The sequence below is a fragment of the Brachyistius frenatus genome, unplaced genomic scaffold, assembly GCF_029030835.1.
Source record: "Brachyistius frenatus isolate BFR_SWC_R1_liver_20210118 unplaced genomic scaffold, ASM2903083v1 Contig_14, whole genome shotgun sequence".
In the NCBI taxonomy this organism is placed as follows: domain Eukaryota; kingdom Metazoa; phylum Chordata; class Actinopteri; family Embiotocidae; genus Brachyistius; species Brachyistius frenatus.
The window spans coordinates 1,644,285-1,669,861 of record NW_027210613.1 but is presented as its reverse complement, the minus strand read 5'-3'; the positions used below and the strand labels follow the sequence as shown (position 1 = coordinate 1,669,861).

The 25,577-nt window shown below is 39.9% G+C and overlaps 1 protein-coding gene across 3 annotated transcripts; it reads right to left on the bottom strand.

Annotated features, from left to right (window-relative positions):
- Window positions 1-204: 204 nt before the first annotated feature.
- mroh1 (maestro heat-like repeat family member 1) lies at window positions 205-23,882 on the bottom strand. Of its 3 annotated transcripts, none has more exons than XM_069693106.1 (45): window positions 23,750-23,882; window positions 23,032-23,137; window positions 22,766-22,911; window positions 20,993-21,124; window positions 20,667-20,829; window positions 19,532-19,630; window positions 19,131-19,282; window positions 18,003-18,143; window positions 17,643-17,735; window positions 16,611-16,689; window positions 16,139-16,252; window positions 15,827-15,900; window positions 15,529-15,651; window positions 14,901-15,008; window positions 14,650-14,794; window positions 14,444-14,484; window positions 13,847-13,988; window positions 13,701-13,753; window positions 13,309-13,416; window positions 12,535-12,654; window positions 12,322-12,444; window positions 12,081-12,227; window positions 11,787-11,813; window positions 10,253-10,375; window positions 10,075-10,154; window positions 9,621-9,762; window positions 9,186-9,281; window positions 8,740-8,844; window positions 8,276-8,411; window positions 7,861-7,973; window positions 7,415-7,567; window positions 7,023-7,079; window positions 6,608-6,705; window positions 6,242-6,404; window positions 5,799-5,968; window positions 5,556-5,693; window positions 5,091-5,205; window positions 4,705-4,851; window positions 4,550-4,616; window positions 4,237-4,358; window positions 3,552-3,701; window positions 3,324-3,458; window positions 2,979-3,081; window positions 2,673-2,738; window positions 205-2,568 (listed from the first exon to the last, which is right to left on the bottom strand). In XM_069693106.1, the coding sequence occupies exons 2-45, from the start codon at window positions 23,051-23,053 to the stop codon at window positions 2,492-2,494; spliced, it is 4,908 nt and encodes a 1,635-aa protein (XP_069549207.1). In that variant the 5' UTR covers window positions 23,054-23,137; window positions 23,750-23,882; the 3' UTR covers window positions 205-2,491. The 3 variants fall into 3 exon arrangements, with proteins under 3 accessions (XP_069549207.1, XP_069549208.1, XP_069549209.1); XM_069693107.1 differs by having other exon boundaries at window positions 23,782-23,882; XM_069693108.1 differs by lacking the exon at window positions 11,787-11,813.
- Between the last annotated feature and the right edge of the window lie 1,695 nt (window positions 23,883-25,577).

The following is a 25,577-nucleotide window of genomic DNA, read 5'->3' as shown; positions in this document are numbered from 1 at the left end:
GATAGTTTAAAAAAAAAAAAAATCCAGGGATGCAGACAGGTGGAGAGCAGGGTGGAGTCTCTAGAGCAAGAAATTAAACTACGTAATAATATACAACATAAACGTCAACACTGCGTCATTTAAAAGACAAAATGAGTATTTACAACAAGAGTATGAATAGTTTAGTAAATATCTGACAGACATAAAATGATCAAAAGCTACCAGTTATTGTTTGATGGATGTTTATTTCTTCCTTTTAAATAAGCTGATTGCATCATCACATTCTCTTCTGTTCCAGTAACACATTCACACATTTAAAGGTTTGAAATAGCCATACCTCCATGAGACTTACACATTGACACATACTGTACATTTACAACTTTCAACATATTAAAAACTAAAAAAAAAAATCGTCACGAAAAATCATATCAGTGATATAAAGTCTATAGCGGCTTTCAAAACAGAGAACGGAAACAAACAAGTAATTAGCATGAACCTTTCACCCAAAGCAAGTTATAGTGTTAGAAAGTGCTAGAAGCCATGAGTACCTGTTTGTAGAACAATAAGACAACTAATACAGATCCAGGAGCAGCCTGCCATGTTTGATTGATGAATTCATGTATCAATGTGAGTATTGCAGTTGTTGTTTTTCCTCACAAAAAACTTTTCACATCGAGGAGAAACATTAGATTTGTTCTTATACTTGAAAAATAAGAACTGAAACCATCTTTTTTTCTCAGATATCCATGTGCAAATATGAAAAAACAACATAAGACTTGTGACTCCCAACTTTTATAGGACATTAGCAGGTGTTAGGCTGCCAGGTCTCAGATCAGGGTCTTCATGGTAGAGCTTCAAAGTGCAACAGAAATATTGGAGGTATATTTCAATATTCACCTGATTCTGTGTTGAACATTTTGGTCACCAAATCAATTCAAATGGGGACACACAATAAATGTCTTTCAATGCCTCCTTTTTGGTCTCTGAGCGGATTAATTTGGATACATAAATATTGACATTACATGCTTACATAATTCATCGCTCACACACATATTTACATCATCAAAAGTGGCCTGCGAAGCCGCAATAGAACCCTAAAGCCACACAAACGCGATCATTTAATCGTACAATGAAACAACATTAAGTGCATTCAGAGTGAGAGAGTGAATATCAGGAACAGCTCTCTATAGTGCTACTATAATATGTGATATCGATGGACGTTTGGCACTGGTTTTATACACTGGACGGTTCTACCTAGCAACACTGGGATGTAATGCTTTGATTGGCTGGAACTGGCTAGTTTAGAATCATTAATTGGTGTCGAGTTCAGCCTGCTAACCTGACGAAGAACAGAAACGCTAATTAATGCTCCTCCCTCTCAGCATTATGCGTGGTTGTTATTTGGCTGGTGTTTCTATGAGGACTAATAAATAAGCTTTGGAAATGTTCGTGTGGATATTAATGTTGGTCGGAGGAAGTTTAAAAACTGTTGTGGCATGTGATGTGAAACTGAATGAACAACAGAGAGTGGTCACCAGGAAGAGTCCATTGTGGATAACTCGCTGTACATGTGGCAGTGATATATAAACAGCATCATTATGGTTTATTAACGGCGGTGTCAGAGGAATTAAAAAACCAAGACGTCTTTATTCTGTTCTGAACAAGCCAGTTCACGTGTTAGCTACAGCAGGACTGTTAGTTATAAAGTCCTGCTGGTTATAAAAGTAAACTAGTTACCGTCTGGTTATTGCTGGTTGATTTAATGGCTTAATGATCTGGACTACTAGATACAGTAATGAAACTACAAGCATCCTGTTTTCCTTACATCCTTCAGACCTTAACTTTAAGTCTGGCATCTACTGCAGTTCTTCTGCATTTATTTATATTATAGACTTCATGCCAAGTCTTCCACATGGAGCCAGAAATCTAAAAACATTTCACTGGGTCTTCGTGGAGGGCAGAGATGAGCTCAGAGCTGACAGAAGTCTAAAACCGATCCCACTGCACTGCAACTACCTCCAACAGAGATTGTGTGACTCTAAAACCGACATCCACCGACATTATCATGAAACGCTGGTACGACTCCAGACACCCTTTAGCTACCAGCCAGACTCACAGGAAACCGTTGCTCATTTGCACATATAATATTTGAAGAAACTATATTTATCCTAAAAAAAAAATCCCCTCACTGATCTCTGGTATTGTCACGCTGACAGGATGCTGAACTCTACAGACAACCTGTGAAGAGCAACACAGTCCTTGGTCACTATAATAGAGTTAAGAATTAAATGTATTCATCACATATATAAATGGGACTGTTTGGCTTCAGACTTGTTCCAGTTTTGGTTCCTATGAATGTTGCAGTTATTTGGATAAGGGCTGCACATGTGCAGGATATTTTTGTAAACTGAAATCATATGTTGTTTCAGTTTTGTTTTTTTACTTTAAATGGAATATTTTCTTAATCCTGAACTGATGACAAAAGGAAACTCTGACTTTTGCTCAGTGTGTGTCAGTGGAAACGTCCCATGGCCTCAGCGGCCTTCACTCTCACCACAGGATCTGGATCTTGGAGCAGCATCACTAAACCTGTGAATGAACACACAACACACAGTTACAACAGGTGAACAAACAGAATTATATATATATATATATTTATGTTTGAAGGAAATGAAGGGAGATCTTTGCCCCACCTTTGGTGACAGTGCCCATGTTGAGGTGGGAGAGATGCTCCTCTTGAAGATTCCCCAGCAGAAACCCTGACGACAGACACACTATCATCATCACGTAGGATCACATTTGCAATCGGTGACCAGCATGTCGTCATCAGGATACATGGTGGTTTGTTGTAAGATCAGTGATTAATCGGAACATTAATATCACTCATTTTGGATACAAAAAATATCTTTTTTCATTTTAAACTTTGTTTAAATGTTAATAATACTAATAATAATAATAACAACAATAATATGTGGTGAGTTTAGAGGGTGCTGCAGTACCTATAAACATGGCCGCTCCGGCTCTGACCTCAGACCAGTTGCTCTTGAAGAACTGAATGACTGAAATGTGGTAAAAGTTCAGCATGCCGGGAAAGTCCTGAATCTACAAGCCACAAAACATGCAGAGCATCAAATAAGAACATCTGTCACTGGATGCAGCGCAACAATATCCTCTATTCTAACTCTGCAAGGAAGTTTGAACTTTTCCAAGTAGCTTTGGTTCTTTTTATAGCAACACAAAACTGACCGGAAACCAAATCAAAGTGACCTCAGACAGAAACCTTTTAAAAGAAGACACCTCCTCCTCTCCTCCTTCAGCCAGGCTTAAATATGCCTGCAACTCACCAGGTACTTAGTGAGGTTGTTGATGAACTCTCCATAGTGCAAGCTCTTTTCCTCAAGGAGGTGGTTCTGAAACATGGCTGTGATCTGCTCCGATCCCACCACAGGAGCACACACTCGCATCGCATACTTACACGCCTGCACCAACGCAAGAACAAAATCCATATTTGCATGGAACAATGGAGTAGTTTTCCCTCTTTACAGCTACAATAAGAAAAAAAGGTGTTTTACCTTGACCACCTGTGTGTTCGGGTCAACCAGGTGTAACAGCAGGCTGACCAGAACATTGTGGATCTGGTCTTTGAACACCTGCTCTCCAGACCCAAACTTGGAGAGGTGCCCCATTAGATAGATGGAAGCACAGCGGATATCGTCATTCTCCTGGTTGAAGCAGAAGATACTGTTAGTGCTGGATGTGTTTGAATGTAAGAAAACATCTCTTTCTCATAAGACTGATCAGAACTACAGACACTACCTGACCTCTGACCTGAATGATTAAAAAAAACACATTTGTATGTTCTGTATCAAGGCTCCAATCATCACTCACTGCACACTATGAGCCAAAACAACGGCCTTATATCAAGTTTTAGTTTTTAGGGTTTTTAAGGATTTGCACATTTGAACAGACTTTGCACTCCGGGGTATTTCAACTATTGTATTTATTATATTTTGCTATTCATTGTGTATTTATCATCTTGTTTTTAAATTCTTCTGTTCTTTTCTATTCTGGTGCAGATGTGAGGGAGTGTGGCCTTACGATTTACATGTAGAGAATAATAAAGTATTTCTGGTTTCTGATTCTGACTAAACAGCTCCAGCACTATACACATAAAATACACAAACCTGGAAACTTATGAGAGTTATCATATGGTAAACATCATCATACAAGATCATAAAAGATCAGGACGAAACTCACACTTTCCAAGAATGGTTTAATCTTCATGAAAATGTAGACCACCAGTAAGTGGACATTCTTCTTGTCCAGGTGGAGGAGGACTTTAGACAGACCAGACATGGCCTCGAGGGTAATCAGCTTACCTGCAGAAGAGACCAGACATTTTAAATGAGCAGCATTTCTACCAATGACAACAAAACGAGGACGGCTAAACATGTAGGGAGTGAAAATAAGACTCCAAACCTTTAGCTTGCAAGCTTTAAAAAAATCACTGCAGTAAATCAGTTGAGCCAGATTGAACATTACTGTAGCTTTACCTTTGCTGTTCACTCACCTGGATCATCCTTCTCCTCCATCCCTGAACTCATAGCTGCCAGCAGCTCCTTTGCATATTTATTCACCTGGTGGGAGAAGCAGGAATGAGAAAGCTGTGAGTGATCTACAAGCTAGCGTACATATAGAAGCACCTAAAGGAATACGTGCGTATACCTTTTCAGGGGATCCCACAGCTATGTTGCCCAGCCCTCGCACAGCCAACATGCGCACGGTGCTGCAGGGATCCGAAATCCTCTCCATCATGTTGTTCATTAACACATCTATCAACATCAGCTCCGTCACCACATGATGGTTCAACAGCTGCATTCAAATGAGAGAAATACAAAAACAAACTTCATGTTATTCATGGTCCCTAACTGCTGGTCAATGAAGCTGCCGAGTACCTTTTATAATCTTAATCATTTATTGAAGGTACATAGTTTTCATACACTATATAAGCTAAATGGAAGTGAGTGACATTGAAAAAAGTCGTTAGTAATTTATATCTAACATGGAAGTTCAAGTTATATGACTGAGCTCAATAACACCGTATGTGTCACCTCAGAGAAGAAAGCAGTGACGGTGATTCTCTGACATTCGTAGATGTTGTTCAGGGACGGACACAGACACTCCACGATCGCAGGCAACCGGGGACCGGCATGCTTAGCCATCGCCCTACAGAACAAACACACCCACATTTACAAAAATAATGATAATATGGGATACATTTACTTTTAGATATAAATTCTCAACACTGTTTAAAATGAAGATCCTAACACATACTTTTCTCAAAGAGATTTAAACATTCAAGAGTCCAGATAAATGAGCATCAAACACAAAAGTTTAAAACCTTTAAATGAGTACATTGTATTGTTTTTCATGATAGAAGTTGAATGGGAGTCTATGGAGCCAACCCCTAGTGGCACTCGGTAGTATTGCAGTTTAAGGTATGCCCGCATTAGCCTCATTTCCCCAGAAGCTACATCCACTTTTACATCTATGGTTACATCGTCTACAGTTTGTACCTTGCTAGTAGTGTAACTCCTGTAATGTGTTTACTGGGTTCCTGTATTGCATCCCAGGCATTATCCTCATCCAGTCTTTTCATCACATCATCTAACTGGACTCGTGCTATCAAAATTCGCAGCGCCTCAGCTGCTACTCTGAAACAGAAAGAGGATAAAACCAAACCATTAGCCAACACACACGCAAAATCTGAACTTTAAGAGGACCAATATTTATTTCATGAGATATAAAAAGATATGTACCCTGCTACATGGATGGAGGCTGTGTGTTTAGAGTTGTTGTCCTTTGGTGCTACGACTCCAATACTTGCTGCCAGTCTGAGAGTGAGACAGGAGAAGAGCTGAGGAAAGCGACTGACTGCTGGTTCATGACTCTGGCCGTTTAAGAGCAGCTCTTTGAGACCACATGTCATCTGAAAGCAGAGACACACAAACACATGTGGACACCTGAGAATCATTTTCCAATCATTGTGTGCGAGTGTAGAAATGTAATTATTATCAACGGTAAATCTATTAAATTTCACATTATAACAAACGTCGCCCTTTATGTACACCTGTTACTGTTCCATTGTTTTTTATGGTATTACTGTCTTACTTCGCTCAAGGAGGGTGTGTGTGTGTATGTGTGTAAAAGTATTTGTGTCTGGATATCAGTGTAAGTGCTGACATGACTGTTGGTCACTTACAGCCAGTGGCTGATTGGCGGCCACCTTCGTTGTCCCTCCCCTCATCATTGATTCCTTTTCTACGTAGGGTGCCATGATGACAAGTTTCTCCATCACCATCTCGATGATCTGACTGGCTACAATGGGGTCAGCTCCCAAAGCCATCCACATCTCACTGGTCCAACTGCACAAAGAAATAAATCAGGTTTACGTATCTTCCAACAAAGGTTTCCCAAAAAACTTTAGGTAACAATAAAATGAGAGCAATTCTTTCTTTTATAAAGTCAAAAAGTAGAAATGAACAATCTCATAAATAAGGCAATCAAAATGACTTTATGATGACATAATTGTGGCCGAGCTGAGGTGAAGTAGTTTATCTATACATACCTGTCATAAGGAAGTGGTTGGTTAACTAGTGTATTGATAACAGTCTGTAGATGCTGAGACGCCAGGATCAGTACCGTCTGTCCCACTGCCACTCTCACCTAAACAACAGCACAATGAAACAGTTCCTTCAGTGTGACTTCATTATGAGTCTGTATAGATATCAGATAAACAGAAATAGTTAGATACCTGTAAAAAAAAAAAAAAAAAAAAAAAAGATAAACCTGAGCAGTAAAGTTCTCATTATTGCAGAATAAGCCTCAAAAGGGTTATTCCACTCTGCATGTCTTTGTTCTTCTGAACATAATAAAAACAAAACAATAAGAAATCTCATGAATAATAAATGATGATCATAAATATTATATGAGTAATAAAAGTATATCATATAAAAATATTTTATAGTCATATCTGTTCTTACCTGCTCCTCTGTGATACTCTGCAGACGCATATGTAGCACCTCTAGCATCTCTGGGACCTATGACACACACACACACACACACACACACACACACACACACACACACACACACACACACACACACACACACACACACACACACACACACACACACACACACACACACACACACACACAGAAACAAACAAGCACTGTGTTGATAATCCAGAACAGCTGTGTGTCAATATTTTATATTTAGATCATTTATCATTTATATTTGAAGACCGTAGCAGATGCAGCAAAGGGCTGTGTGTGTGTGTGTGTGTGTGTGTGTGTGTGTGTGTGTGTGTGTGTGTGTGTGTGTGTGTGTGTGTGTGTGTGTGTGTGTGTGTGTGTGCGTGCGTGCGTGTTACCAGATCTTGTAGTCCACCTCCTCTGTTCTTGAGCAGAGTATTTAGGATGACAGATGAAGCTCTGCAGCAGTTTGTCTGACTGTCGACCAGCCCTTCAAACAACATGAACACCAACGTGGTCAGCTGCTGCTGAGGCAGACGCTTACTCATCACCTGACACACACAGGGAAAGATGCAGTTACACACTGTTGTATTGTATGGGTTGTTACTGAAATTACTTTGACAACCATTAAAAAAAAGCCAACAGCATGACTACATGATGGTGGATGGAGTTAAGCAGAAAACATGCACAACAACAGAGAATAGCAGAAACAGTTTGTTGTTGAATGACACACTAAGGGACAATAAGCTACAATGGAAAATAAACAAAAGTATTAAAACACACTTAATAATAAAATTCAACTTTCAAACAGTTTTTAAGCCTTGCTGAGTGGTACAATGTGTACCTTGGTGAGGTGTGAGCAGGTCTTGTAGAGAATTGAGTGGTCAGGGTTTTCTAGTTGATCTTTTAAGGGCAGCAGACCGTCGACAGCTTCATCCTTATAATCTAAAGCAAAACCTAGGAGCCAGGAAAACATATAATCAGCTCATCAAAGTGTACAGAAAGTTTGAGTTGGATATGAACACTGTAGGTTATGATATAAATACTTATTTAAATGATTGAAAATATGCTGTACAATAACAAATAATTGTTGATTGACCTCTGACTAGCCAACCGCTGCTCTCTGCCCCCTTATCTCTATGACAGACAAGCTACAGGGCCTCCTGTTTACCATGTGTTTACCATCAATGCATGCTTTCTCCCCAAAAAATATAAATAAATAAAAAATTGTAAAATGTCAGAACCCTACACGTGTGTACCTTCGTATCGCAGCTGCATATAAAGCAGTGTGTATATACTGTCGATAGCAGCAGCGCGTACAACTGCGTTAGGATCTGAACAGCGTGGAGACAGTCGACCGAGCAGAGCTCCCAGGTTGTGGAAAGACACCATGTTCTGGACAGAGATGCACAGAAACACAAAAAAAGGACAATGTTAGTCTCATCAATAAAAACTGAAGGATATTAGTTCCGTCATAATTTAGGCACCTGCACTGGCTTTTATAAATGAACGTATAATTTACGTCAGGTCAGCGTCAGATAATAGTTTCTAAAACTAAACACTGTGTGCTGTGCATAAATCAACTTGAAGTGTAAAGAGAAAATAAATAATTCAATTGGATTCATAGCTAGTGACTGATTCCATAAAGAGTTATTATGGTACATCCATGTGTGACTGCAGATTTGTAGTGTTCATTAAGGTCCACATTAATGTGTGTGGGTACCTTGACGGTCAGGTTATCCAGATAGAAAGCCAGGATGTGAGCAGTGGCTGTGACGGCTCTCTCTCTATCATGGTCCTGTCCAGAGCTCAGCCATGATTCAATGTGCTGCACAAGACATACATATACATACAGATCATATCAGACAACACAGAGACACTGACTCATACAGGCAGGCATGTTACTGATGGTCTATGTATGGCAATGCACAAAATTCATCATTAAATCTAAGTAGACAGCTGAACAATTTATCAAGAAGTTTGACCAAGAAGGTTCCATCAAAGTAGTAAAAAGTATCTTTAGTAGCACAATAATGTCTAATCAGCTGATTCCATTTATGTCAAAAATATTCAAATAGACACGTTGAAAACATGAGCATGATGCTTCAACCCATTAGAAATGACAAAGATGAAGACAGGAGCTGCTCATGCTAAAAGACCAGGCGTTACCTTAAAGACACTCTGCAAGCCATCAGGAGTGGGATCCTTGGCCAGTACACTCTTCAGCAGCTCCTGCAGAGCAGCCAACGTGTTCTTGTACAACGCCTGCACACATTCAACAGAAGATGTCAATTAAAAACTGTCTCACACAGGTTGCCATGGAACCAACTTATTTACCACAGATGTGAGAAGCAGCACTGTTTAGTGTGAGTGAGTGAGTGAGTGAGTGAGTGAGTGAGTGAGTGAGTGAGTGAGTGTGTGTGTGTGTGTGTGTGTGAGTGAGTGAGTGAGTGAGTGTGTGTGTGTGTGTGTGTGTGTGTGTGTGTGTGTGTGTGTGTGTGTGTGTGTGTGTGTGTGTGTGTGTGTGTGTGTGTGTGTGTGTGTGTGTGTGTGTGTGTGTGTGTGTGTGTGTGTGTGTGTGTGTGTCCATCTGCTTTACTTCACCTTTCTCTGCTTGGGGTCGAGTATCTCCTCCTCTTTAGTTTTCTCTGGAGTGTGTGTTTCAGGTGGCAGAGAAAACACACTGTTCACACACACTTTGAGCAAGTCAAAGCCCTCATTCTCACTCAGCGGCGGGTCCAGCGGACTGAAGCACTCAAGGTCAAAGAAAAACCACTGCAAGATGACAGAATCACAAATTTGATAAACACAATCAATGATCATTCATTTTATATCAACCATGTTTTAGCTTTTATTTATCTTCTGCTGTGAGTCTTTAAGTTGCAATTTGTGGTTATCAAATGTCAAATATCAATACCCATGATCTTACAATGAATAGATGAATATCAAACTAACACCAAACACTGACTTCAAAGTGAGGCTTTATGTACATATCAAAACAACATGTTGGCTGTTATTTCACTGCAAAGTTCAGCTGTTGTACTAAAGTGAAGGATACATAAGGTTGGCACAGGTGCTCATCACAAGATGGCGTACTGGGGTCCTCAATGCATCGGCTGGCTCCGACTTGATGAAATCCTGACCAGGGTAGAAATAACAGCACGAGAGAGGTCAGAAAACAACTGTAGTAACGGTTTCTGGTTACACCTCAATAAATCTGTCTTCATACGACTGACCAGCATGACAGTAATGAGCTCCTGCTTGCGAGAGAAGACATATCCTTGTTTCTTCACACACTCGCTGATGGCTTTGGCTATGAGCCCAACACTCTGGATCAAACTTAGCTTCATAGTCAGGTCCTGGACGAAGGAAAAAAAACATGCAGGTGGACAAAGAGAGACAAAAGACACACAAAGATGATGAGACGTACCAAACGATTCAGGTCAAGGGACATTTTCAAAAAAAAAAAAATCATGAATACAAAGAACAAGGTGCCCTGCAGCCCCCTTTAGATGCAACTCTATGAATAGTTGAAGCAAAAAGCAAAACCAAATCAATCCAGCAAATTAGAAATCAATCAGTCCACCAAAGAATTTAATCAATCCAATATTGATATTGTAGATTGATCCTCCATGCCTGCGGATGGAGAGAAGTTTGAAATCAGAGTAGTGATTAGAGGAGATCGGTACAACATCAAACCATCTGCAGGCTCTGGTCTACAAAGACACACACGAGCTTCAAGCCGAGAGACGCAGACAGTTGTTAGACTCAAGCAAGAAATCACAAAAGCCCGTTCACATGAAGGGTGAGTCGTTGTGAGCAGTTCAACAACAATCCACCAAAGAATGAGTAGAATCTAGAGAGAAGGTCATGGAGATTATTATTCTCCTTCATCTGTACTTAAGAGTGAGATAAAATACACCCATGTAAACAGTCTGAGGCAGCATACAGTATTTTTGCCAAACTACTTGTGTTACACAAAAAAAGTGGTAATTACTGTTGTAAAATCTGCTTATAAAGAGAAAAAATATGTGATTGTTTAATAAAAAGCTTTCAGAGGAAAGTAAGCTATTTCGAGGACCTGCTGTTTTTTTTATCACCTGCTTTATCACTAGCTCATAAAAAGACATAAAAAAATGATTTGCATTATATTTGGATTCAGTAAAAATCAGACAATTTTATAACTGTTGCCTACATGATGCAAGTATTTGATATATATTTTCGATAACTTTAAAGCTACAATTAATTGAAAATTCCTTTATTACAATGAGCACAGCTATCGCCCACTTGCAATATGAGTTGTGGTCCATGTTTTCTACTTACTATTGTTCCCAACTGATCAATTTCTGCACGACAAAACAACTTTAAGTAACTTTAATTATGACCTAATTTTGTCTGGTAGGTAATAACTGGATTAGTTTGAAAACAAAAGTCATAAAACTGCACTTTTAAAATCAACAAGCGCTCCAGCACCTCAGTGGATTAATTTGAATGATAAAAATGTCATGCGAGCCTTTAAAGGGCAGTAAAATCTGAAACTTCACATGGACACAGCTGATTTGAGCTTAAAGAAAAAGTTGTGCCTTTATTGTTCTCAAGTTGCATTTTCTTGACTTTAGATTTTAGTGACGACATCACTGAAAGTTCGCAGAACAGAAGGGAAAGTTCAGTAAGCAATGCGAGCTAGATGAAACCGAGGAAACAGAAAATGTTAACCATCAAAGAGAAAACCAACACAAACTCAGAAGCCCTGCACTCCGGTGACGATACCTTTGTCTCTACTTTAATCCCCAGAACCTGGATGAAAAAGAGGTGATAAAGTCATGACCTCACATACAAAACCAGTCCTGACACCTGCAACATGAAGTTATATCTGATGTGCTCCTGACTTAACGAAAAGGCATCTCATCATCATCATCATCGTCACTTCTTGTATGAACTAAACTAGAGGGTGTGTCCCTTGTCTCTCAATAGTACCATCATCGCAGTATGAAAATCCTCAGCCCAAACCGCTCCTTGAACAACAAAGTCAGCGGTTGCTTTGTTCCTTAGTGTTTACATTACCTTGGTATTGAAGTGTTTACTGATGCAGCGAAGGATGTCTTGATCAATGCGGTTCAGGATCTTCTCTGGAGGAGCGTTCAGAGCCACCTGACCGTAGCACAGGATCAAAGTGCTTTTCACCTTCTCCACCTCAACATCATTACGTTCCTGGAGCAACACGGGAGAAGAGAGACTGAGGCTGTTTGCATTAACATTTAATACTATTTTCCTTTGTGATGTATTCAATAGCAGTTGTTCGTACTTTGAGCAGGTTGAAGATGCTTGGTGACTTCTTGAAGGCGTCTGATTTGCCAAACTCATCCAGCTTCGCTAGGGTTCCCTCTAAGTGGCTGTTGGCACACAGACCGATGCCCATTGCAACTCCCTGATAGGTACAGATGACAGAAAACAATATAAATTCAACAAAAGGTTTTCTGTGAGAGAAACTGTCATGTGACATCGGTGTTTCTGGTACCTCTCTTTCGACTGCGTCATTGTGTCGTGCTATGAGGAGGATTTCCTGCAATTGTTTTTTAACCACCTCCTTATTGAAACACTGTTGGAGCGTCACTCCTATAACTCGATACAGGAAGCTCTAAAGACAGAGAAGAAAGGGAAATTACAACCTGTCATATCTACACTGTTCCAAGCACTGTTTACCCATTAATGTTCTTTGTCATTGTTTCACTTTGTTGGGTTGCAAAATACTGTCTGGGTGTAATAAAATACTATTTGTATGATTCATGGGGAGGCTGTGGCTCAGTCGGTAGAGTGGGTTGTACACTAATTGGAAGGTTGGTGGTTTGATCCCCAGCTCCTCCTGTCCACATGCCTAAGTGTCCTTGAGCAAGACTCTGAACCCTAAAATTGCTCCCGATGGTGTCCCATCGGTGTGTTGCAAGTCACTTTGGATAAAAGCGTCAGCTAAATGAAATGTAATGTGATTCAAAAATTATAACCACTTGATTTTTCTAAACGGTTTTTGCTTACTGTTATTAACTAAACAGCTAAAAGTCTTCACCCGTACACTTCACCCATTGGTGGGGCTCCAGTTAACTATTCACCTGCATATATACACCCTCTATGGAGGCATGGCTCCGTTTAAAGAGACCTTGAAGAGCCACTGTCAGCTCTTGTTTTTAATTATAAATATGACTTGCAAGAAACTCAAAATTTGGTTTGCTGTGGGGCCTCTTGAACTCTCAGTTTGTTGGTCAAACAAATCTGTTACTGATAATAAAGCACTTACCTTCTCCTCCAAGTAGTTGTTATATGTGGAGAGGTATCTTGTTGCCTCAGCTGCCAGCTGACACACCCACTTGTCGTCATCAATCGTTACCAAAGTTTTAGACAAGAGCTGAGGACAATTTAAAAATGACAATTTACTCAATCAAGTCAGATTTAAATATTTCCAGATCAAAACAAAAACAAAGCAGACAGCATAATCTCCCTGTATGAAATTATGCATAATTTATAGTCTAAATCTATATAAACAGCCTAATAATAGTTCTGATTATCATTTAACATAAGAATCATCATGGAAATCATCATATTTGTCATTCTGGACTGCGTTTTTTGAAATGTAAAATATGAACACATTATAATATGAATAAAATGATATTCACAAATATGAAAGCACACCTTCAGCAGCTTCTCATCCCACTGCTTCTTATCCAGACTCTCTGCCATTGACTCTGTTAACAACAACAACACAGTCAGACTGCGTCATAAGCTGTGACTGAATATTGATAAATACAAAAAAACTTTATGTGCTCATATTTCCGTACCCTCTAACACTGAAAGCAGAGGAGGTATCTCCTTCTCCCAGACCACCTCTGTTTTGGGGTGGATGTTGGGACTGAGGATATGGAGGAGAGAGAGAGATGGAGCTCCATGACCTCTACTGTTGAATGGGAAAGCTGCATTCACCTAAAACACACCGTTACAAATCAAAACACAAACCAAGACACAGGCAGACAGCACTCGTTAATAATGCAAATTACATGAATTTTTATTTAGCATGATATAAATGACTATTTTATTTGTTTAGCAAAAGAGAAACAAATCTGGATGATTAGAGCTGCATTATGTTACTCTTTTCCCTGCTTTTCACTGGACACACAAATATTTATTAAACTCATATTATTATAATAATGGTCACAGATTATGATTTATTTGAGGGAACATTTGAGGATTATTTGCATAAAAACACAATTTATTTATTACATATAATTAAAATCTGTTGCCTGCCCAGGGATAAGTCTGCGTATTTAATGAGCTTTTATTGTACACTGTAGATGCAAAAGGAAATGCGTTTATCACAATGACTCATGTTTGTCTCCACATTAAGTCACCATGTTTTAACAGTGTGTGGATTCACTTACCAACAGTCTGATCATTAGTGTTTGAGGAGACGGCAGATTGACTAGAGGAGAGAAGTAAGAAACATTTAGCAGATTGTATAGCTAGAAAATGTATTTATTATGCTATCTTTTCAATATTTTCACCTCCCATTTCAACATGAACCACATAAAGCAGATTATTTTCCCACTTCACATCGGTGAACCTGGTCTATAACTACTCCACCTACCTTCCTGTGTGAAGTCTATTTTGAAGCTGGGCTCCTGGTTGATTTTCTTCTTGTTGCCCAGAACTATCAGACTCTTACAGAGAGGAGTGGTGGCGTTGTTGAACTGTGAAGGGGTCAGATAGTACAGCAGCTTGGGCCACAGCACCTTCAAACAACAAGTGACATGTGTTCAGTGTCTCAGTCATGTTCAGACATTTTACACACACAATGATCCTCAACTCTTGAAACACACAGACAGACACTTCACGTACATCAGCTAGTCGTCCCACAGTGGTGGTCAGGAGATGAAGAGTGTTGTCACACATCGTCCTCAGTGCCTCGTTAGTCACCTCCTCTGGATCTGTGGGCCTCTGGCCTCGCTGCAGACAAACAGGCCAATGCACAGTTTGAAATACATATTTCACTTTCCATTGGTTCAGCAGTCCATCTGCAGTGCAAAAATGTTGAAATCTGAACAAACAGCATCTTGATTTGTAAACTCTGTCTGCGGCTTCTTTAATCCGGGGAGTTAGAATGATTTAGAGTCCACAGAAATGAAACGTCTGTCGTCTCAGCAGCTTCACTGAACCTAAGAGTTGCATTTTTTTTAACTCCATACTTTCCACTGTCTTTATGTATGTGCAGTATTGGAGTTTATTTGTACTGTATGAAAGTGTGCAGTTGTATATGTTGACTCACTGCTTGTTGTTACATGCCTGTTCTGCTTTTTATTAACAGAAAATAAAAAATAATTTTGCTTTTACCGTTACTTTCCAGTGCAACCTACACACATAATCACACAAGCTACTGTACAAGAAGATACATTCATTAATCATTCAAGTGTAACTCTAAACAACTTCAAAAATGTGAATTTCAATATGATCACAAAAGCAGTCGTACCTGGTATGTGTCAGGTAAAGCACAGTGCTGAACTATGAATCTAACCAGTAACTCTCCTCCTTCTAACTCCAGGTAGCCGTGATGAGCCATTGCACTGATCACCTGGACCACACGCTTCTTCACCTGGGATACAGAAATACACAGCGAGACACAGAGTGAGTCCCATCAGTGATATGATTATCTGATCAATTAATATCTTGAGGGGAAAAAAAAAAAGAAAAAAAAAAAGAGAAAAACCTATTTATGAAACAGCAAAATCTCCACATAGAAGCTTTGACAAAAGTCTCTGTGTTCACACCTTGTTGCTGTGGTCGGCCATTGGCTGTCTGATGCTGGCTAGAATCAGCAGCTTTTTGGTCTCCATCGTAGAAGCTGTAACAAACACACACACATTCAGGAACAGACTTAAAAACACAACACAGCACAATAAAACAAATAAATGAGGAGTATAGGGCCAGCATTAGTGTGCACAGACAGAGATTTTCTTTCAGTTACTTCTCTTAAAATATCTGATCAATCACTGATGTGTGTTGAGCAGCAGATACGTGTGGATGGGGGTAAATCAGGAGTTGTGTGTGCCATGCTTGGGTGTGTTATTGTATTTCCTCACTGGTGGAGTTGATAAGGTGCCGAAGCACAGCCAGGGAGCCCATCCTGCTTCGCTCATTACTGTTCTCCAACTTCTGAAGGACAAACATAACCAGCCGGTCTGGGAAAGAGTTAGCTGGAGGGAGAGGAGAGGAAGTAGAAAGAGAAATTATAATTTGAAATGCATAAAAATTGTCACAGGGAAAATGAAAACAAGGACAAAACACAGTCAAGACAAAGACAACAGAGAGGGAGAGAGAAGTCGACCAACTGTCACAGTTAATATGATTATCTTGTGGTGGAAACCAGCGCACTAATGCATGATTTCATTATGGCTCTTGTGACCCCATAGAACTAGAACAGATAGAAAAGCCTGGAGCTGTTGGACAACATTCAACTGTCACACTAACCTTGGTCATAAAAAGACCCTCTTATATTACTGTTAAAGAAATTAGCACAGTTTAACGTTGTATGAGCAGTCAGACAGTCAGTACCGAGCAAACTGAAGCAGCGCAGGACTTCATTGTGGTTCTTGACAGTAGGAGGGTTACTGTAATCAACAGGGGCAGAAACCTGGGACAGACAAAGGAAACATTACATTTCATTTAAGTTACATGGGAAAATCTTGTCAGTCAAACTGTGGAACATGTTCATTCATTTGCCTAAACTGGCTCACTGTAACACATTTTTCTATTGTCTGTCCAATGGAGGAGCTAATCACACATAAGTCAGTTTAAAGCACAACGGTCACATGTGAGAAGTTTCAAGTCCGACCAGTTTCCTACTTTGTGTACATTTCTGAAACTGGAAATAAGAACCGAGGAATTGTAAAGGACCACATTTTTCAAAGCCTCCATTTGAATTTGGAAAACATGTTTTTAAAGCAATGTTTACATTTCATTCATAAAATGCTGTGCAGGATTATGACAGGAAAGATAATCGTATCTGCTGTAACAGGAGCTATAACATTCTGCTGAAGCACTCTGTGTCCTCAGCAGGAAACTCTGCGATCCACACAGATCATACACATATCAATATTGCAACATTCAAGGCATCGGGCCAAGTATCCGCTGAGTCACTGGGTTATGAAAACATCTGACTACAGTGACTCTCACTGTCATTTGAAACAAAAAATAAAACAATATTAGGCAATTGGTCCAAAAGGAATCATCAAGTCCACTATTTAACCACCGACTTGTGATTTCAATGTTCTGACCTGGAAACAACTGAAAACTATCAAATTCATCCTTCTTCAACAATCTGTGGCATCTTAATCATGCTGTTTTCACAATAAAACCAATATACTACAATAAAAAGATGTGATTTGGAAAAAAAAAAAAAATGCTCCAGACCAACATGTTTACATGTTTATAATCCAAACAAATTTTAATAACTACCTCCTCTTTTCGGCAGGCAAGCGTTTACTGTATTCTACACCTTTTTAGGAGTTTGAGTGATGCATCAATCACCTGGTTCACTCCAGTTTACAGCAGCAAAATCTATTTCTTAATGTGCTCAAAGCGTACCTGCTGATGCAGAGCAAAGAGAAGACTTTCCAGTTGTGTCTCCAGCACCCTGCTGCCCATGTTGACAGAAGCATCGAGGACTTGGCAAAGACTCTAGACAGGGTAAAGACATAAAATGCTCAAACTCAGATTAAGTTTGAAGTGTGTGATGTTGCAAGTATTAGATGTTACAAATGTTACAAGTAGAAACCAGTTTAAAAACACTGCTGAGGCAAATGTTTGCTGACACAAACAAGAGATTAATCCCTATTACAGGACACAGTTCAGAGATGAACAGAGTGATGTTCTCCTGTTTGTTCACACGAATGACAAAATCCATACTAAACAGTCCACTGCACTGATGCTGCACCCTGTACCCACCTTGCTAATGATGTAGTGCTCGTTGTTCTTCTTGTACAGGGACAGTATGACAGGAATGAGTTTGGGAATCTGCTCCTCCAGTTTATCACTGGCCATCAGATGGCACATAGAGCCCAATGCCTCCGCCACTGTCAGCCTCAACTGGAGCCCACAGAGTTAGAAACACAGGCGACAGACATGACAGAGATCAGGTGATGCAGATTCAGTAGCTTGTAGCGTTAACTAGGTGTGTGTAGGCAGGAAGGAAATAAAAAGGGGAACAACTGGCAATACAAATACGTTATATGAGATGAAGTAAAGATATTTAAATAACTGCAAATCAACTTGGATCTGTTTTCACAGGTCTACACTTCACTCCTGACATGAAGAAAGGAGATTATAAGTGATTAACTTAACTGTTCATTCACAGTGAGAGTATCGTTGTGAGTTAACGTCATTGAAACTCCTTATAGTGAATGTCGTCCCAGTGAACCATAATTAGCTGTAATGAGTTCCCTGCCTTCTGCAATGCAGCACGAAGGCACAGAGGTTTGATTGTTAAATCCTATTTTACATAGACTGAATACAAACACAAGCAGTTACTTCAGTAGTCACTAAGCCCTTTTGATCCCATAGAAATCTATTTTCACAGGCTCTAGCAGAACAGTAGGCCAAAAGCTGGTGGTTTATTTGATCAATTGAGAAACTAGAAACACATCACCACCAGAAGTGTTCTCAGAGGGTGTTTTCACTGACCACCATATTTCTCTTCAAGATGAGAATCACAAATTTCCCATTTAGAGCTGAAAACCAGATAAAGTCTTAGGAAAAGAAACTGTAATAAAAAATACTGCCGTAGGGATTTTCTGGCCATTCTTAGAAAGATTCATGGATTACACTGTTATATTTGCAGTGTGATTTTTCAGTTATGTTATTATGAAGTGCTTTTTTTAAACACAGTATGCCTTTTAGATTCTTCTTCTTTGTGTCTAAAATTCATAATGTCAAGCTTTAAATGGATGACCTCAGCTTCCTTTCTTACTCATCTTCCTTCACTGCTGCCTGAACACATGACTTAATGCCAACTGTGGGTACAGTAGAGTCCCCTGTATCTCAAAACATCTTGAGACACCTGTGCAGTGAGCTTACCTTGGGCTCCCTGCTTTGTACCCAGTTACTGAAGAGGATGTCAAACGCAGCGTAGATTTCACTGGAGAAAGTGTCTTTTCTGACGGTGGGATCGGGAGCCTTGTCCAGGTTGGCCAAGTACTCCAAGATGCTGTCGCTGAAATGACACAGAGCTGGAGGAAGAGAAAGCAACCGGAGGGAAACGGAGGAAACAACATGTGATGATAAACACGGGAGAAGAGAAAAAAGAGGAAGAGGAAATGTGATTTTAAAGTCGCAACTTTTGTTTGTTCAAAATTAGAAAATGGCAACATTTACAAATACTAATTTACAAATATCCCTCAAATTATAAAACACAAACACGCTATGACCATCTACATATTATTTATTGAGGGGGGTAAATATACTTGGGAGGTTCTTACCAGAGGAAAAGACCCACTTCATGTTGTCCTGTTTGGCCATGCTCAGCATAGGCAACATGGTGCCCAGAATAGCATTCAGGAAGGGGACCATGCCATAAACTAGAGACCAGCGAGAAGACAACAGAATTAATGTCACGTTTTTACTTATAACTTCCTCTATAAGGCAGGAAGACACACACTGTTCTCTTTTTTAAGACTTTAAACATCAGTGCTAATGTTTTTGTAGCGAGAAGGTACAAAACACAAGTATAGAGGAAAACATTTTTGACCTCTGGTGATTCCTATTTTTGCACACTGCAAAATTACAATTAATTGATTACCAAAGAACATTTTAAAATCACAGCCTGTATCAAAATAAATACAAATGTTAGCGCTGGCCTTAAAGGACAGTTACTCAGAGACGGGCAGCACAGATCAGGATGATTCAAGGGATTTATTTTGTCATCTAAAACTAATTATTCATCAGCTCCTTGCATTTCTTTAAAGTGTCATTCTGTTGTAGCAGAAAGGTTTGAACAAACTTTAAACACTCACAGCATGAAACAGAGACTCAAGTTTAAATTTAGGATTCATGACATCAGCCAAACTTTCAAGGGAGGAACAGATATTTAGAGATATAGAAGTTTAGCTTGGTACACTTGCTAACTGACACTGTCAGTGGAGATATCATTGTCTGAAATTGACATGTATTAGTTCATGCCTGCTAAAGCCGTTTATTCCCTCGTAGTGGTTTAAGAATAGATTTGGGACTATGTGAGTACAGTTGGGCTACTTTGAGAACTGGCACACTGAGCACAAAGGGTTACATAAACAAAAGACCACAGAAAACTATAATTGAGGGCTTGCATGACTAATCAATTTGAAATACACAGAAGTTCTTAACGTTCTAGCTGATGCCAAAACTAGGCTCCTTAGCGAGGGGGAAAAAAGAGCTCTGATCAGACACAAACCACAAAACATATTCTGGAGTTGTGCTTCGGCCCACAAACGCTGTTTAACAGGTTCATGTTTTTCTCAACGATCTCGGATTACCCGTCTTGTGTGCCAAAGATCCAACTTCTTGGTCTGTGCAGAATGTGGTCTTCCTCATGACAAAGCACTTTATTCTCTTTTTGTTTGTAAAATAATTGCTTACCATTTGAATCAGAGAGGTTGGCCAGAGTTTGGACCACAAAGAAGTGAGGCAGGACCCCTGGCTGGAACTTGCTGAGGATCTCCTCCATGATGTCATTGATGTGCTTGTTACCGACAGCAACCAGGATGTTACTGGCTGCCTGCTGCCAGTCAGGGACGACATCCTGCGTCAACCAAGAAGACAAAACACCAGTAAAAATTATGAGATGAAGAGACTTTGTAAGCTTTAAGACACAGGTCACATGAACTTTGTCACCTTATCCAAAATTAAATCATGTAATGTCTGCCTTCTGAACAAAAACTGATGATTAAAGCGACATAGTTTACCTTTGATCGGGTCATCTCATCCGAAGCCAGGGATATGATACTCTTTATTCTGGGAGGACTGATCACCTCGATCCTGCAGCCGACAATCAGCTCAATAGTCTGAAGAATCACAACTCTGTGGCTCACCACCAACTACAGGAGGAAGATACAAATATAAAGACAACAAGAAATGAAAAGTGAAGGCGGAATAACAAGATGATGCCTAAAACCCAACAGCGAAGCAAAATGGAATACTAATTAAAATGGCACAATATTTATTTATTCATCTTCAGCATAAAGTGATGAATCTTGTTTATTATTAAGGAATTAGTTTTCAGCTGTGCGAAAAGACATGATACAGAACATTTGACACAATATCAGTAAAAAAGGACTTCCTGTGTGCAATGTCACTGATGTTTCCCAAGACACATCCTCAGTGCAATGATGCCAACATCTGATAATCACATGATTAATGACTGTGACAGTGTGATATGCTGCTGCACCATCATCATGTACAGACACAAGTGACTCAGAGCTCTGTGGTGAAATATCTTGGAACAAAGTATGCATCAAAAACAAACAAAAAAACAAAAACAAACAACGAAGACAAGGAACTGAATTTAAGCGTTATTTTATCTTTAAACCTCAAACTACATTTGTGATTGTTTTTATTTAATTAATTACAACAACTCACGAGGCCAATGAGGGTTAAATGAATTAGTTAACTGACAGAATAATAACTGGAAACTATTTGGCTAATTTCACGATTAAACATGTAAAAAACCACAAGACATTTCAGCAAAGAGGATTTACTACGTTTCTGTCTTATATCATTGTAAAATCAATAGTTTGAGAATTGAATCAACAAAACAAGCAATATGATAAAGTTTTGGAAATTGTGATGGATGGACATTTTAAAGACCAATAATCTGTGAACCACAGAAATATTTGCCATATTATTTTATAATTATTCACTTTGCTTTACTACCATTTGTCATCTGGCTACTGATTGCAGTGTTTACATTTTGTACAAGTGTGAACCTCAAGAAGGAGAGTCTTCATATAACAGACAGGCAGATCACATGCTCGGGGCTCTGCGAGGCTCCTTTCAGTGACCAGGTTTAACAGATTAGCAGCAGACTATTGTTAACATTTGTCAAGACGAATCTTTAACAGCACCACATCTTATAAGAATGACCATTCACGCTCTCACTCACACCTAAAATTATGAGATGAAGAGACTTTGTAAGCTTTAAGACACAGGTTACATGAACTTTGTCACCTTATCCAAAATTAGGGCAAAATTAGGGCAATTCGAAGAACCACCAATTAACCTGAGTGCATGTTTTTTGGACGGTGGGAGGAAGCCGGAGTACCCGGAGAGAACCCACACAGGCACATGGAGAACCTGCAAACTCCACACAGAGAGGCCCAGATTCGAACCCGGAACCTTTTTACTGTGAGGCGACCATGCTAACCACTGCACGACTTATAGTGTCAGCTACAAATCTGCTTACCGTGATTATATCCGAAAAGGACAGTATTTCAGAAAGGAAGTTGATTATAATGGAGGATTATTAGGGAACTCCCCATTTAGCGTTCAGTCTGAGTGTACAGTAAGAGCAGTCGCTGAAGCTGAGCATGTATGTAACTGTGAGGTGTTTAAGTGGCAACATGTGCCTGTACTATTTACTTTCTGTTTGGTAATGTCCAGCAGTTACAGGTTATCACTATTTTAATAGGCAGCCCTGACTTGTGGCTGACACTGTAACGGAGGTGAAATCTGGGGTTTACCCTGGGATGTTTCAGCAGGTAGTCCTGACACATGGCCAGCACTCGGTCTGGCTGCTGCTTTCCCAGAGTCAACATAGACTTTCTGACTTGGTCCTGGACGTCCGAGTCTTTGTCGTTGGCTGCATCTAGTAGAGCCAGGGTCACCTCTGGATCGAAAACACAGCATGACAAAGACACATCTGAGCAGGGAATTTAAAGATGTAAAAAGAAGAGAGAAATCTGCATGGCTTGGACGAGACGAGACGAGACGAGACGATACGATACACGCTCTACATCTGTCTTGTCCATGGTGGACTGTGAGACGGCTGGCCTCCAGGACCCAGTGACCAAGGATGGGTCTTTCCTCCGAGGGGACGGACGAGCAGAGGTTGTCTGGGGTCGAGGAACAGAGTATCAAACATGGACATAACATTAATATGAATGTAAAATAAATTGGCACCAAGTCAAAATTGTTCAGACTGCCATGTTCGTATGGTGAAGCAGAGGTTTATGTTGGTATTTACACGTGATGTCACAAAACAAACAGATTAGACAACATGTACAACGAAGCCATCAACTTGACATCTTCTCATTCAGACACTGAGATCCTCCGGTTGACGAGCTGATGGTCACACAGGCAAACATCAGGACCTCACTGATGCTATGACTTACTTTAAGCTCTCAGTCTGTTCAGACATGCGCAGATGACACGTCACACCAGCTTTCTACCTGTTCGAGTCACCTGTTCGTTAACACCGCCGTCAAAAGCTTAACTCGGTCAGTCACTTCTGATGTCAACGATGCTGCACAAAGCAGTGAGAGTCAAGCGTTTTGTAACTCGTTTCATAGTTTAATATTCAGCTTTAACCCGGTTGGGTGGTGATGCTGCAGCAGCGAGCTAACCAGCTGACACACGTCAGCGTGCTAAGTTAGCAGCTGCTGCTGCTACGGAAGGAGTCGCGAGTCTCCTCATGGAGGAGAAACGAGGCGAGACGGATAACTCACCGACCACCGGACACCAAACAAGAAGCTCTCACCGCGAAGATGAGCCTCGTCTCGGTTTAAACACCAGCCTTCCCCGTCAGTGGCACAGTTCAGGGTCGAGATGAGTGAGTGTCGGAGGCTGCAGGTGTAAACACGTCTGGTCATGTGCTTCCAGTCAGCAGGAACGTATCAGGCGAGGGGGCGTGGCCAGTGTACAGATCTGAGACACATAGATCTGCCACCACGTCTGCGCTTTAGAAACTGTTCCACTGGACACAACTCCACAATCAAATGCATATCTCTTTACTCTGGGAAAAAAAAAAAAAAGGATCATTCAACATATTTTTTGACAGAGATAGTAATGATTGCATGTATGATCACAAAATACAATATAGGCCTGCTCTGTGCAGAGCAACGATATATGTGGTTTTTTTTTTTTTTACTGGACAGAAAGGGTATTAAACACTGTAATCGTAATGTTGATCATACAAAGAACAAAGTACAAAACTGTTCCTGGTCGAGCTATTACTTTGGAGAAAAGAAGTTACATGTTTCGATTACTTTAAACAAGATTAGTCCATTAAACATTTCAAATGCAGATGTTGAGCAGAGCACAGATAATTTGGACAGACTATATGTATGCTGCAATCGGCTGTTTAGTTCACCAGTCTGAAAGGAATTCACTCTTTTTGCGAAATTAAACACAACTTATTTAATAGTAGTAAAAAGGAATTAAGCATAAAATCAACCCCATCGGATATTTCAATGTAAAACAAAAAACAAAAACAAAAATAAACAAGGAATCAAATCAGGAAACACTTTAACGTGCTGGACAGAGTCTGGTCATTAAAACTGTCAGACAAATGTAGTGGTGTAAAAAGTACAATAAAGTCAGCTGTGATGGGCTCCAGCCTCCTGTCGCCCTGGTCAGGATAAAACGGGTATAGATAATGGATGGATGGATGGATCCATGACTGTGTGGAGGAAACATCAGGTGCAGGAGAAAAAAAATATATACAGTGAGATTATTACTGAATTTAAAGCTAGAATAAGAAAGGTGTTGAATAATAAAATGCATCATGCAGCCATCAGCACCCTCAGTGACTTCATTGCCACATCTTCTGTCAGTGAGTCTTTACTGAGAGTTTCACTCAGCTTTGACTCAGCCGTCCCTTCTAGACCAAACACACAACTTCCTCCGGGTACTCATGTCAGTGCAAAGCATACATTGGCAAAAGAGCTTTACTTAATTGTCTTCCCCCATGTGTGAATCAACACTTTTGCAACGTGAAGACTTCTGACAATACAGATTCCCCTTGTGTGACATACGGTGCAGGTGATGGCATGGCTTCAATAATCATTTACTCAATCTGTGATCCAAATGCCGCACCATCAACATTCACTTCACATGCTGATATGGACTTGAAACAGGGTGCCAGTCTTCATATGTAATATAACAAGAAAATAGTGTCTGATGACTGTGTCCTTTTTTTCCTCACAAGCACGTCTGATACTATTAAGTACTCAATGGTCAAAAGACCATTTCACCATCTCAATATTACAGCTGTGTGGTTTATTTCAAAACATATAATTACAACACTGTTTCTTCTGCTAAAATCAAAATAAATTGCAGATCTTACACAAGCAGCAAAGCTCTGACTGGCTCGTCATGCTCACTGAATGCTTGAATGCACTCGTGTTGGGGAGGAAATTTCTGACTCTCCAAACAGCAAAAATAGGGAACAGTGAATTATAGTTCTGTTTGTTGAAACTAAATTTGGATATGATGTTCAATGAACTGTGAAACCACTGTCACAGTACATGTGATCAGAAATCCTGCCTTGGAGTT

Coding starts and splice junctions, on each gene's coding strand:
- mroh1 (XM_069693106.1), bottom strand. CDS start 23,053: ATGGACAAGACAGATGTAGAGC. Junction 7,080..7,414: donor GAGGTGGACTACAAGATCTG/GTAACACGCACG, acceptor TGTGTGTCATAG/GTCCCAGAGATGCTAGAGGT. Junction 2,569..2,672: donor CATGGGCACTGTCACCAAAG/GTGGGGCAAAGA, acceptor GTTCATTCACAG/GTTTAGTGATGCTGCTCCAA.